The 15,329-nt window shown below is 43.4% G+C and overlaps 1 protein-coding gene across 4 annotated transcripts in view; it reads right to left on the reverse strand.

Moving 5' to 3' along the window:
• Nucleotides 1-14,136, reverse strand: part of DNM1L (dynamin 1 like) — a 34,283-nt gene extending 20,147 nt beyond the window's left edge. For 2 of the 4 annotated variants that reach the window (XM_028746204.2, XM_028746206.2), the window contains exons 1-2: nucleotides 13,932-14,136; nucleotides 4,035-4,182 (exon numbers count right to left, since the gene is read on the reverse strand). In XM_028746204.2, coding sequence (XP_028602037.1) covers nucleotides 4,035-4,182; nucleotides 13,932-14,033 — 250 coding nt within the window. In that variant the 5' untranslated portion in view covers nucleotides 14,034-14,136. The remainder of the gene's footprint in view (nucleotides 1-4,034; nucleotides 4,183-13,931) is intronic. The other 2 variants (XM_028746207.2, XM_028746203.2) reach the window with 2 other exon arrangements.
• Between the last annotated feature and the right edge of the window lie 1,193 nt (nucleotides 14,137-15,329).

Here is a 15,329-nt window from a genome sequence, read left to right on the forward strand (position 1 = left end):
GGGGCATTGCATTCTAGCAGGAATGATATGAAAGCCCATGAACTGTAAAAGCAACCTTGAGAGCTCTGAAGAAATCCTGCTTGTTTAAACTGTCTTTTAAAGGGTAGGGTGTAGTGCATGCTAGCATTTGTATTGTGATATTATACACTGTAATGCATCTGATGAGGGAAGCCTTCTGTCTGTTCAGGTGAAAGTCGGTTTAACTTTCCCTGGGACTCCTTAACTGACACTTGAGGAGGGGTTGGAGACAGAACTCTCAGTATGCAAAGTGATAGAAGACAGGCATGTTCTGGGTGGTGGCTACAGCTTTAGAATATTTAGTCAGGCAGTGTGATTGGCTAGGACTGGACTAGAGGGGACAGAAGAAGCATATATATGGCCAGGTACTGGTGAGCAGCAGTTAGTTGGGATGGTCTGTCCTGGCTGGTTGGCACCTGTGCTGGACAGCCAGAAGGAGGAGGCAGCAGAGAGCATCAAAGAAGAAGAAAGAAGACCTGAAAGGCAAGCAAAGTGGCCAAAGATGTGCTGGGTTAGATAAATTACTGGGCTTAGGCTGAAGAGATAAGGGGAGAAGGAAAAGTGAGAGGCAGTTAAGAATGCCTGGCTCTGATGTCTGGAGAGACAGAAAAAGATTCCAGGACAGGACAGGACGGGATATCTGCACTTTAGTAGGTTAGTAAATTAATAATAATAATAATAATAATTTATATCCTGCCCATCTGGCTGGGTTTCCCCAGCCACTCTGGGTGGCTCCCAACAGATTAAAAGCACAACAAAACATCAAACATTAAAAACTTCCCAGAACAGGGCTGCCTTCAAGTAGAGGTTGAATCAGGAGCTTCAACAAAAGTCATCAGTTATAGCACTGGTGAGGCTTAACTGGGCTGGAGTAAATACAAGGACAATTTGGCAAAAGAGCTTCAAGAGGGTACCTAACTGCTTCCTCTTGGTTTAGTAGTGCAAAATAAACTTTTTGGTATTTAACAGTAATGAGTTAGCAAAGTGTATATCCATTTAAAACGTGCTTACATTAAGGGTTAGGGTTAGGGTTAGGGTTAGAGCGGATAAGTTTGTATACTGCACAATACAGTCATAAACAAACACTAATATATTTGCTAAATACTATAACCGCACTTGGCTGGCTTTTTAATATGCCTATAGTTACAAGGGTTATTGGTAAGTTAAGGCTTCATGGGTTATAGGTGATATTAAATTGCGACAGTGGAATGGGTTCAAGAAAACCATTGGAATGGAAGTTGGGCTTTGTTGAAAGGATAAGTAAAGAAATACCACCCTTTCTCTCCACACAAGCATACTCCCTCTTTTTATTGGTTAGACCTGGAAGACCAGAAGAGACAATTCCTTGCTTATTCCCATCTCCTCTACCCAAACCAAGCGAAAGAAAGACAAGCACAAAGACCAGGCTCCTGGTTATCACATCCTTTGAATCCGGGAGCCAACAAGAAGCAGTGACAGAAAATGACATGGTGTCATCATGGCAGGCTGTGCATTTGATTCTATGATGTTATTTTGCCTTAAACAACTTGGGTCTAGGATGCCTTAAGGACCATCTGGAGGTTTATCTGGAGGAATGCTGTAAGTTACAGAGGCCTGGCTGGCCACAACTGGAAATTGAGCATTTAGTGTCACTGGTCCCATGCTGTGAAACATGCTTCCAGAAGATTCAGCAGGCATCCTTCCTTTTGACTTTCTGGCATCTCTCAAATAGTTTTATACCAACAGGTATAATGGGCAGCTAGTCAGAAAATGAGCTGATGTTTGATGCTACTAGGATAAGAAACACAAGCATTGTTTCATATATTTCCTAGATAAAGGCAACAGCACAGAAGTGTCAACTTTCCTGCTGAAAAAGGCTTGCACAGGATATTAAAAAGATCATATAGAAAGGGGAAGATATACAGAAAGTCCCAAACTCTCCTTCACTTGTGGAAAAGGAAAATATTATTATAACCTCATACCAAGGGCCAAAGGTGTGGCTTAAGATACAAATTAGCCAAGAGAACAGGAGCATTTATAAAGCATGAAAAAATGCAACATATTCTGGTTTATTTTAGCCAACCATTTCATTCAACTGCATTGTACTCTTATTGTGCCAAGACAAGGGAATTTGGGGGATTCCACAAACAAAGAAGGTGATGCTTTCAACACAAATTAATTCCCCAAATCCCAGTTGTTGTTAGAGGCATCTTAAATAGAGTGTGCATAATAAACCTGACTACATATCAGCTGGCAGGTGTTAGTGGATTATTTGTGAGTATTCTCCTTTCAAATAATCCAGCACAAATACAGCAAGCAGCCTAAGATTTATTCCAAAGCCTCAAATAGATTTACAGGTATACACAAATCCAACACTACAAAATGGCTCCTCCAAGCAATGACAATTATTACATGCAGTTTACAAAGGCTGGCAAAGATTTCAGGTCATTATTTTCAGAATGTAATATTACATGGCAGCATTAAATATATTTAAATCAGAAACAGGAACTGGAATAAGCACTTAATCATCTTAACATATCGTCAATGGTTTAGTTGTTGTTCCTATAATTAGAAAAGGTTCCACACAATCTCTTCCCCACCCTCAATTAAAATCATGGATATTCAAGGGAAGATGAAAGCTTTGGTGATCTCAAAGGCAACTTTGAACCAGTTAAGACAAGACACTACCACTCCTTTCCAGGTCAAATAGCTTCTGATGCAGCTTATGAAACTGGTTGACAAAAACTCCCAAGTGGCTCCAAGTCTCTTTATTCCTTCAGAATTCTTTTGTTTTCATATGAGCTGGTATGGTGTGTAGCAGAGGAAGATCACCTTGCCCATTATATACCCAGTTGCTCACTGCAGCCTACTGGTGAGGGCCTCCTGCAGATACCATCTTATCAGGAAATCCCAGGAATCAAGCCTTTAGTGTTGTGGCACCTACCTTTTGGGATTTGCTCCCCTTAAATATTAGACAGGCCTCTATTTAATACCTCCTGCTGCCTTTACAATGCCCACTGAAGGCCTGCATCTTTCCCAGTCTGCATATATTTTGGAGATGTTTTTCAATGTTTTGATTGATTTATCTCTTGTGTATGTCCCACCCCAGACTGCTTTGGAAGGAAGGGCAGGATACACATTAATATATAAAGTAGCAACAAGTGAGAGCTGCAATCCATTTATTAGTTATCTCCTACCTTTCCTCCAAGAAGCCCAGTGCAGTGCACACAGTTTTCTTCCCACCATCTCCCGCCCTAAAAACATCTGAGAGCTCTCCAACCCATTACAGGAAACAGGCATCAGTTATTCTAAGCCAAAGACAAAGCAATCTCTCTAACAAATGAAGACTATCCAGTTACTGTAAGAATAGCTGTCTCCTGTCAAAATGATTATTTCGGCCAAGATGAGTGAAAAAATCACTGCAATAATGATGGATGGGTGTTAATGCAATGATTCTCAGTCAAATGCTTTTAGCACAGGAAAGGGGTATAGCTCAGTCACAGAGGATCTGCTAAGGCCCTAAATTCGATCCCCAGCAACTCCAGGTAGGACTAGAAGCATCTCCTGTCTGAAGCCTTGGAGAGCCGCAGCCAATCAGCATTGACAACACTGAGCTAGTCAGACCAATGTTCTGGCTCGGTATAAGGCAACTTCCTATGCATTCCATTAAAATGCTAAGTGCAATTGAAATGTAGCCCACTACCCCCAAAATGAGGCAGCTGTAAATAGAAGACACACAACTTCAGTTCTAAAATTGCTGAATGCTATGAGTGAGTAACAGTAATACCACCCACAGGAATGGCAAGGGCACACGCAAGCTTTCCTTGTTGTGCAGGTGGTACAAATCCAAAGCAGCTGTGCCTTGCCCTCAGGATATAAAAAGAGAGAAAAATGTGAAACACACGCAGGCCGTGGAAAGGCATCGGCGGCTTTTAAAATTAAAATGCTGGCTATTTCTTAACTTGGCATGACTGTATAACGGCAACTGAACAGTAGTTTCCTTTTAAGGATCGCATCCCATTATGAGCAGCCCTTACCGTTTTCGTCTCCAGTTTTTTTCCGAAGATCCTCTGCAGAAACGTTCACCAGCTGCAGGATGAGGGGCCGCCGGGTGACAATCCCTGTGCCTCGTGGGAGCAGGTCTCTCCCCACCAGACTTTCCAGCACAGAACTTTTCCCACTGCTCTGAAAACAGAAAAGGAAGCAAAGGAATTGCATATTGCATTCTACTATTCCAATAGCCTTGAACAAATGACAGAGTTGGGAGTTTCATAGGTTGTGGACAGGTGTCAATAAAAACCTTCCCCCCAAAAATCAGGCTTTGGGGGGAAAAGATGGATCTATCTGTTGCAATAGATCTAGACTGCCATCTGTTGGCAATTCTGCTTTTATCCCATCATAGCATTTCATGAAAATCTAGCATGAAAGAGAGGGAAACTATAGCTGCCTTTCAGGCATGGGGGGGGGGCAGTTGCCCCCCCTAGATCAAGTAAAACAACAGATGGGGTTGGAAAGTGAGACCGGAAGTGTGCAAGACCAGACTCTGTTCCCAATTCTACAGTGAGTACAACTGGTGAGGGAGAAAGAGCCTCAGAATGAGCCCCAAGAAAAGCAGGGGGGGGAATCAACATTTAAAAGATGCAAGTACACCATTACATGCTATTAATCCTTTCTGCAACTATAATTAAATAATTTCATCAATAATTTTGATGAACCTTTGCTGCAGTACTAACAGGCCGACCTATCAGAAGCAGCTAATTACGGATCATAATGCTCTGAAGCATTCGTTCAGAAAACAATCCAAGAACTATCTTAAGCTCAGCTATGATTTTTAAAAGGCACTTACAATGTTATATGCCAAAGAGCTTAGAGTTTACAAAAGCATAAAAAGTCACTGAAAAATATTACAAGGCTAAGCATATTTAGTTACGGTCTAACCCAACTCAAACTATCCCTCGCCTGACCACGTTGGCAGGGGCAAATGGGAGTTTGAGTCCAACATCTTAAGGACCAAGGGTTCCCCATCTCTGACGTAATCTACCCTTACAGTGATCCTCATTACTCCAAAACATGTTAACATATACTTCCAATAAACTCTAATAAATCTCCTTCCTCAAACTGAGCATAAATTACACTTGACTGCAAATTAGTTTCTGGGCTCAATTCCAGAGACTGATTTTAACCTTTAAAGCCCTAAATGACAACTTGGGCCTGGCCTGGCTTCAAAATCTCCATTTGTATCAATAGAAATGGGTCAATTTTTTTCTTTTTAGCTGCTGGTCTTACTGCTTATTGTTGTTTGTTTGGTTTTTTTTTACTGTAAACACTTCTGCATACATCCATAACCTCAACAGTCTCCTTCAAATGCTGTACTGTACATTTTTCTCTCTCTCTTCCGACATATATATATAGAGAGAAAGAGATAATGAATGAATTTTACATAAACCTCCTATAGACACAAAACTGCAAGGCTGCCATTGCACAACCCCCACTGGAGGACATCTCATTGCAATATTTCAGGAAGTCATGGCAGGGGAGCGGAGCAATAAAAGAGGCAGGTTTTAAGGGGGGGGTTAAACAGCAGCCGAGGTCTGACTCAAACAGGAATGGAGGGACACAGCGGAAGTCTTGAGGATACGGGGGACTTGAAGGAGTTGTGAGGGGATGGAGATCTGGCTCAGGTGTAAGAGGAGGAGGCCGTGAGGCTTGGTGAGCAATGCAAACAGGGGCGGCAGCCCCAAGACTGTGTGTGTGCATGCGTGCACGCGCGCACACACACACACACACACAGACAACAACTGCTTGCACTCACTTCCCCAATTCATGAAGCAGTAGTGGGACTTCCAAGTAACTACAGTCATACCTTGGTTCTCAAATGCCTTGGTACTCGTATGTTTTGGCTCCTGAACGCCGAAAACCCAGAAGTGTGTGTTCCGGTTTTCGACCTTTTTTTGGAAGCCGAACGTCCGAAGCAGCTTCCGCTTGAGTGCAGAAAGCTCCTGCAGCCAATCGGAAGCCGCACCTTGGTTTTGGAACAGTTTCAGGAGTCAAATGGACTCCCAGAAAGGACTGAGTTTGAGAACCAAGGTTCCACTGTATGCATTTTTTCTACTTGCTCTTAAAGGGGTACTTCTTAAAAGGCAAGGTATTTTGTCTGCAGCAACTTGCACCGTGCCTTTTGTATTTCCGCACTAGTCTGGTAGCTGTAAGCAACAACAATTGATAAGCGGGCAGGATGGATGGGGTGCTCCAACCCTCCTCTGCACCCAAGACAGAAACCATGTGGAATACTTCATAGAAAACAGGTTTAGTTCCATGCCTGGGACAAAAATGACTCACTCCCTCTGTCCTTTGCTAGCCCCTAGCAGGCTAATAAATTTTTTGCAAGGACTTATTTCCAAGGCTGGTTAAAGACTTCTAAGTAAGTCATTAGATTCCTCAACAATAAATAAATAAAACTGCTGGGCGGGTGTGGCTAAGCTGTGGCCCTCCAGATGTTGTTGGACTACAGCTCCCATCATCCCCAACTATTAGCCATGCTGGCTGCGATGATGGGAATTGATAGTCCACTGAGGGGCACAAGTTAGTCACCTCCGCTGCAGAGTGATCAGTATGTTGGGGAGGAGGAATCTACTCCTTTACCACCTTGAGGGTTCTTAAGGAGCAGATCTTGGGGTCCCTTCCAACTCTACAATTCCACTATCAGCTTAATTAAGCATCTGTAGTTAAACTGAAGATACATCAACATGCCATTTCTTTGGTTACTGACAAAACGGATTTTCAAGAGGGGGAAAGGGTTTTATTTATCAGTTAAACTATTTACACCCAACCTTTCTGGTGCAAGAACACAATTCAAAGCAGTGGTGTACAACATTTAAAATTACAATTTCATAAAACAAACCAAGTAAACAAGATCAGCAGTTAAAAATCAAGTTTAAAAGCCATTATCTTCCTCATACAACAAAAGCCTGCTAGAACAGAAGAATCTTTAGTAATAAGATTATATATTTTCATCAAGAGTCTTCATCTGGATTTCAGCAACACTCCTCCATACACTGAATGGGGGCAACCTTGGCAGCAAGAAAGGGGGAAATAGCAGCTGTCACACCTTCTTAATGCACCCTAGAATAGAACGTGTCTATGCCCAACTAGTTACAACAGACTAACTGAAGCAGCGTGAATCTGTAGCACACAGTCAACTCACTGTAGCACACAGCTCAACTGGATCCACGCACACTCAAGCTGTGGAGAATTTACAATAAAAACAGATAATTAGTGTCAGTTTCACTTTGCTGCTCTTCCTCGATTTATAGACCAGAACAGGAAAAGCATCATCTTGCAAGGACGTAAAAAGAAGAAACCGAAGCTTCTCAAGGAAATTTACCAGGCCTGTTAAACTGAGATCAGCAATTAGATTTTATTCTGCCAGGCTGAGAAATGCCAGATGAATGGCTGGGGCTGACTGGAGTCGTAATCCAAAATATCTGAAGGGCGCCAGGTTGGAGAAGATTCTTTCCTCACAGTGAGCCCCACACCATTCAATGGGGCTTACTTCTGAGTCAATATGCATAGAATTACACTGTACTAAGTACTGATTCAAATTGGTATTAAAGATATCTACTTAAATCACTGATTCAAACAAAGTCATCCATTCAGGAATTAACACATTTTCTAAAACACACACATTTTAATTTGTTGCTTTAACAATTAATGCATACTGACTTGCAATGTATTTCAAAACCTCTGTAAATGCAACTCACATGTATTTTGCACAATAGAATTACATTTGGTTAGTGTTCAGGATGAGAGTGTGAAATTAATGACTTTTTACTGGAAATTCATGAATTTGACTCTCTCTGTATAAATAAGGAACTATATAAACAAAATCCTTTGTTTGAAGACTGACTGCCTTCCAGGATTTTATTTTCATATAAAGAAAAGCAGTCTGTGGTCGTGTCTGCAAATAATGCAAAGTCATGATCTGTTTTAACCATGGTTACTTGGTTAAACCACAAGTCACAAGGCAGGCTTGTTTCTCCGAATCTTGGTCAGTTTTCCACAGCTGTTCTTGCCTCATGCTGCCATAGCACGGACCCTGTGTGAGAACCCATATATGTATTTGTATTAATGTAACATTCTAATATGTAACCATATTTTTGTAATATTTTAAGTTGTCTGTTGCTGCTTCAGTTTTCTGTATACCGTTAAGAAGTACAGAAATTAAATAATCAAATTGAACATAGCATGTTTAAGAAAGGCTGTTGGGTTTTGACATGCAGGCAATTCCCTGCCCCCATTCCTCCCTCTTTGGGGTCCAAAAGGATCCGCAGGTCAGCAGACACACGTCCCTTATACTCGTTTAAAATGGTCACTGCCTGTACTGTGATGCCAAATGATAATTAAAGCATACCATGGTTCATAAACCAATAAGCCATTGTTTCACACCAGTTTGGGGCCAAAAAACAAATCATTGTTAGTCTAGTCGGCTCTGCTACAAACCAAACTTTGGCTAAATAAACCATGTATTAGCATTATGTGTGAGCCAGGCCTTTAGATGGATTACATTCAACAGAAATTGGTCAAGTTTATAATATATTGGCATTAAATTTTGATTTTTAGATCTTTTTTTAAAGAGATACTATAGCTGAAATGTGAAAAATCCTCACAATTCAATTTTTTAGAATCATTTATCATTTGCTCTGCATTTCAGCCTTTTAGCATTTTTTTTTTACTTTCTACCTCTATTCCTAAACATGCATAGAGATCCCACATAGTGCCTCTACTTCTTGACCCACCTGAAGACATTTTTAAAAGTGTTGTGACAGAAGCGACACAGGCCTAAGCCTCAGGCCATTTCAAGCATCTATCTGGCAAGCATGAAAATAATTCCTCGCCCAGGTAAAGTGATACCTTAGAGGGCTACCAACTTTAACTCTTCCAATTTAGAAGATAAATATCAAAAATTAAGCCTGGTTTTCCCTAGCAACGTAGGCAGAAATGCTGATGATATGTTTCTAACCACAGAGCGTCGTTCGGGAACAGGGAGTCTCTCTTGGCTGAAAAACCAATTTCCAGAGTTCCCCGGGAAGAAGTAGCTCTGTGGAAGGAATAGAGGTCTCCTAACAACTCTCAGCATCCTTAAACTACAGTTCCCATTATTTTTGGGAGGAAGCCATGACTGTTTAAAGTGGCATAATACTGCTTAAATGCACTGTATAGTGCAGATGGGGTCCTGCCCGACCTGGAAATGCCAGGGATTGAAGCTGGAACGTTCTGCATGCAACACAGATGCTCTACCACTGAGCTACATCCCTTCTCTTCTTGATGTGTGTTCCTCCAACACTTGGAAAAAAATGGGATAGCCTCCACTTGCATGTGTACATCCAAAGCACAATTCCTCAAAAGCAACCATGAGGGGGAAGACTATGCCAGCCAGATGCTTCATTGCGTTTCCCCAACGTACACTGGAAAGAGTCCTAGATCTGTCAACGACTAAAAAGAGTTCACCCAATCTTAAAAAAATGAGTTGTAACATTAATTTTTTATCTGCATAGAATATAGCAGAAAAAGTAAGTCAAGGACCTCTGTGTAATACTGCTCCGATTCCAACGGGTAAACACTTACTAAGTAGGACTAAACTGTGCCTACAGAGAATAAAAATTAGGTCACTTAAGTTCAACAGAGCATATTTCCAAAGAAAAGTAGTATCAGTGAAGCATGAAGCAAGGAGAGGCATGGGGGAAGGAAGGCACACAGGGTGAAAACAAAAAATGTTTAATGAAAAATTAAGCAACATCCAAGGGTAACGCAAGATTTCATGTTGCAGATGCATTAGAATACAGAAACCCCAGTACAAGAAAAGGAGTATATTGAGATAAAGACATAAACAAGAGATTCATCTTAAACAGAAAGATTATCTGGATTTGAACGCAAAATGCACTACCCGTTAGTGTATCCTACTAGAGCTCCAATAAACTTGTTTTAGGACCTGCAGTTCTGAATGTCTCAACCCTTTGACCAAGTCTAGGAATGTAGAGTTTCAACACACAACCCACCTTGGCCAAGACATACTCTGAGTGATAACCTCGGGTAATTCACCCTCTCCAAGCCCAAACTACCAAATAGGACTATTAAGTGGGTAAAGGTGAAGAAAGAGAATTTAAAAAAAACCCAATGAGCTCTGTAAAAGGAAGTACAGTGTGTGTGAGTGTAAGTGTTTGACAGAGAGAGAGAGAGAGAGAGAGAGAGAGAGAGAGAGAGAGAGAGCACTTTCCTTCCTGGTCATCAGCACACAATTTCTGACTTACAATTGACTAGAAGTGTGCCTATTTACAAGCCAGATCATCTCTCATCATTCCCACTAATTCTTCAAAGATACCAGAGCAACTCTAAGCAGAAGAACACAACTATAAATGCCCACTTAATGCACCCAGAAGCAGACTTAGGAAAACACAAGTCCTGCTTCACGTGCCTGATAAAGTGAGTATGTTTTATCTTCCCTCTAGATCAGGCATCCCCAAACTCGACCCTCCATATGTTTAGGGACTACAATTCCCTTCATCCCTGATCACTGGTCCTGTTAGCTAGGGATGATGGGAGTAGTAGTCCCAAAGCAGCTGGAGGGCCGAGTTTGGGGATGCCTGCTCTAGATGAATGGAGTACAGCCAACTTTAAATTAAATTACAATGATAAATAACAAGCATAGGGCACATTTTCCTCATTTTATCCTATAATGATCTTGATGACAGCAGAGATGTACTTACTTCTGAGTAAACATGCATAGGATTGCACTGTTAGTTCTACAAATTGAAAACTTATTAAAAATGGGGAACCAGGAATTGTTCTCAATGAACAGAATTCAACTAAGTTGCTACATGCACTTAATGAGATCTTCTCACACAACAGGACTCCTCACACATCCCCTAAATCTGCTCTGGGGGGTGGGAATGAGAGGGGGAAAGTTTTGCCACAGGAGTGGACCACATTCCACGCACACATACCCAATTAGCACTACGCTAAATTCCTGAATGAGGGAAATTTGCTTTGCACAAGCAAAAGTCTGCTGCTGTGCTGCTGGAAAAGCAGCATTGGATATAACCCCAAGTTCTGTTAACTACATTGTTCTCAATGAAACAATGTCAGTATAAGAAGCTTCAAATGTACCTGCAAAATTATTCCTATGATAGCAGCTTGGATCACGGTGTAGCTATTTTGAGCGCAAGGGAGCTGGCATTTTTTGAAAGGCACACCTATCCACCAAAAGAAGGTCAACCAAACCAATTGCACAAAAATCATAAATGAATGGGGAAGAGAGTTTGGATAAAAGATAGAACAGCTTATTACACTATTTCCCACACTGGCCTTTTAAAAAGAGCATTCCAAAAATGAACAATGACCTCAGGGTGTGGAGAGATAAATCAGGACAAAAATAAGGGAAGTTAAAACTGAGTGTCCCCCGGCCTCTAGATAAACCTGTCTAGATGGGGGAGCAGATACTAGAAGGTCCAGCTATTGAGGATTCCCATCCCTGGGCAGTAAGGTCACAGAACTCAAGAAAGGCTTACATTTTACAGTCCATATTGGAAACCATATGGCTAAAGCATATTTATCCAGAAGAGAGTTCCACTGAGCTCAATGGGACCTACATCCCAGCAGAAAAGATATGGAATTTACCAGCAGATGTTCTCCTAGACCTGAATAAAAAAGGCAACATGTATGAAAAGTGTATATATGTATAAATTACATTCCATATTTAATAGGTAAAAGCTGAGTTAGGATCCTTTACTACTCGCACATGTATATGAGCTGATATCTCACAGCTTGTGGGCTGATATATCAGAAGTCAGATACATGGCTGAGTTTCAGAACTGGAGGAAGGAGTAAGATCCTTCAGTATCCTAGCTCCTGCCATGGCCATGAAATCTAGAGTAAATTACATCAAAATAGCCCCCAAATGCAGATTGATATTTTGCCCCCAAAAAAGCATGCCAATGTATACAGTTCATAGAATTCAGCTTCTCTTGACAATGCAATTACCTGGAAGGAGGTTTTTTTAAAGTATGTTGTACATACAGCCCTGATAATAGTCTGCCACTGATTCCCATTCCCTTCACATTATCACCCTGATAACCCCATGCCTACAAACCTTCTGACTTTTCTTATTCTCAAATCTTTATTGTTTTCCTTAATCCCCCCCCCACACACCTGATACCTCACATCAATTAAAATACATTGTTTCCAGGTTCTCATCCTTTGTGTATTGATTACTGTTTTTTACACCACACCCTTCCTTGGAAAAGCTGAGAGAGGCTCATGTATGGTTCTCAGTTCATCACCAAAGGACAAGGCCCTGCTCAGTTTTAGCAGCAGAACCATATCATATCTCTAAACCATTATCTGGATAGGTTCTTAAACCCTCTAGCTTGCATTATCACCTCTCATCATTCAACCCCAAATAATCAATTCAGTAGTAGATGGTGCAACAGGATTTGGATAGTGTATATGTCTGTGTTCACAATCAATCTCAACTGAACTGACAAGGTAGTTCCCTGGTTTGTAAAAAAGCAGCGTAAAAAAGCAGCATGGTGACCTACTTTTCTGGGTTGTTGTGAGTAGAACACACTTTATGTAGGGTCAGCATACATGAGGCCAGACCAATTCCGAAAACAGTGGGAGTTTCAATATTTCCTCAAATCTACATGATTAAGAGCGGGACGCGCTGTGGGTAAAACCTCAGTGCCTAGGACTTGCTGATCGTATGGTCGGCGGTTTGAATCCCCACGGCGGGGTGAGCTCCCGTCGTTCGGTCCCAGCTCCTGCCCACCTAGCAGTCCGAAAGCACCCCTAAGTGCAAGTAGATAAATAGGTACCGCTGTATAGCAGGAAGGTAAACAGCGTTTCCGTGTGCGGCACTGGTGCTGGCTCACCAGTTGCAGCTTCGTCATGCTGGCCATGTGACCCAGAAGTGTCTTCGGACGGCGCCGGCTCCCAGCATCTAGAGTGAGATGAGCGCACAACCCTAGAGTCGGTCAAGACTGGCCCGTGCGGGCAGGGGTACCTTTACGTGATTAAGAACTTTTCTGATTTGTTTGTAATGTTTGATGTTTTGTTATATTTTTATATGTGCTGTAGGCCACCCAGAGATGTGCAGGATATAAATAATAAAATTATTGTTTCTTCTTCTTATTATTAATATGACATTAAAATTGCTTTCTTGAATCACACCACTTCCCACAGCAGCCAGCCAGATAACCCTAGGAAGAAGCTTCACAACGAAGGCACAACCCTGTTCCACTAGCCCCCCGTTATCAGTTTCCTTGTTTGTTTCTTCCGTATTACACATTCGACTAATTCCAAAGGGGCTAGTCTGTTCCAGCTAGGAGCGCGCGCGAGGGCGCGCGCGCGCGCGCGCACACACACACACACACACAGAGCTATGGCACCAAAAATAAAGCTTTAAGCTGCCACGAACCGGCCAGTCTCTTAAGGGGCCACAGGCCACCTTTCCCCTTCTTTGCATTTGCCACTCGAGTAGCAAAAGAAGAGAACCGAACCGGTGCTCTGTGGAAGCGTCACGTGCTCTCCCGGCCCCGGGTCTCACGCCCAAGGCGTGACCTTCGCCTGGAAGCCGGGCGCGAGGGGGAGACCCGCCGAGGGGTCGCGAAGCGCCTTTTGCGCAAACCACGAGGGAAATACTTGGAACTGTTGCGAGTCATAACATGAGCAGCAATGAGCAGCGACGTCCATTCCCGCCCAGACACTGCAGGGCAAACCCAACCTCCCCTCAGAATAATCCTAAAACGAAAGCCAGCCCCAATGGGCGCCTCCACGCCCAGCCCCCCTCGCCAGGGGCCATCAAGGGCGACCCCTCCCTGGGCTGGGCGGACGCGGAGGAGGTCACCCTGGCGCAGGCCCCGCCCGCCTGCTCGCCTCACCTGCGTCCCGACCACCACGATCTGCGGCAGCTGGATGACATCGGCGCCCACCGTGTTGAAGACGTCCTGCAGCTTGTTGATGACCGGGATCAGCGCCTCCATGGCGGCGGAGGCGGCCGCTCCGGAGGAGGCCGGAGGGAGAGGCAGGCGACGGCAATGAATGGAGGAGGGAGGCGGCGAGGAAGGGCGCTCGCGTTGCCACCTTCCCCCGCGCCGCCGCGGCCGACGACGACCATTGGCGCCGGCCCGCTCTCTCCCAGAGGCCTCTGCGCGCGCCGCCGCCGCCGCAGGGCACGGCGGGAGTTGTAGTGCTCGGGACGCCCCGCAGCGCCCTCTCTAGAGGGCGCTTGGAGGAACAGGGAGGGGCGCGTTCTGCTGCAGAACGCGGAGAGATGCCGTCCTATTCCCGAGGGACACGTGTCTCCCTCAAGCGGAACTTGAGCACGTGAGGACGTTGTCCTACGCAGCTGGCCGGCCCGAGAGCATATTTTCTGAATTGCGGGGTGGGAGAAAAATCCATGGAAATAAAATAGATATGCCCTCCGCTGGCCTCCCCAATTCATTTCCCCCGCCCCCATCGTGGAAGACAAAGCTGCCCAGATATATCGTTGGAGAAATGCAACATTTTGAATGTAGCTGTTTAAAATGAGGCCAGGTGAGGCAACCATCTCTAGAGGACAATTTAAATATATAAGAGCTGTTATAAGAATTTTAAGGTCTTAGGTATATAATAAATGTTCATAAATATACCAACAAACACGTACATAAATATATAAACCACATGTCCGGAATAGCACAGGAATACAGTCCTGAAACCATTTTGATTCCCAAACTGACCAAATGTTTCTCTGCAAGGAGGGAGAGGGTGAGGGAACCTTCCCATTGTCTCAGGAATTAAGTGATTACCATCTATGATGTAGGTATGATGTTTCAGGGGGTGGTCTTGAGCTCCAGGGCAGGGAATTTCAAAATGTCTATATAAGGGGAGGCACACCTTTGTTCTGGGTCCTCCTCCTGTCCTGCGTGTGAGGGGAGCACCCTGTTGCAACAGTTTAATGAAGATCAGACTTGCTAGCTGCTTTGCTTCTCAATATTCTCTGGTTGGCCTCTGTTATTTTCTCCACCGATGGAGAACCTACAAAGGACTCTATAAGGGCTCTTGCGTACCCCGTAAGGGAACAAGACCAGATTTTGTTCACAACAGAGCATTTCCCTATTGTTTGTCTCTACCATCTGGAATTCAGAGAGAGTCCCATTTCTGTTATAACCCCTTTGTTGTTGTTGTTTAGTCATACTTAGAGCTTATTAAAAATAGATCTCTCTCTCTCTCTTATTCCCCAAGGTTGACTGTTCTGGTCCCATCCCTAAAGCAGATGCTTTCTGGAAAGTCCCCTCTAG

Source organism: Podarcis muralis, chromosome 10, assembly GCF_964188315.1.
Source record: "Podarcis muralis chromosome 10, rPodMur119.hap1.1, whole genome shotgun sequence".
NCBI classification, from domain to species: Eukaryota; Metazoa; Chordata; class Lepidosauria; order Squamata; family Lacertidae; genus Podarcis; species Podarcis muralis.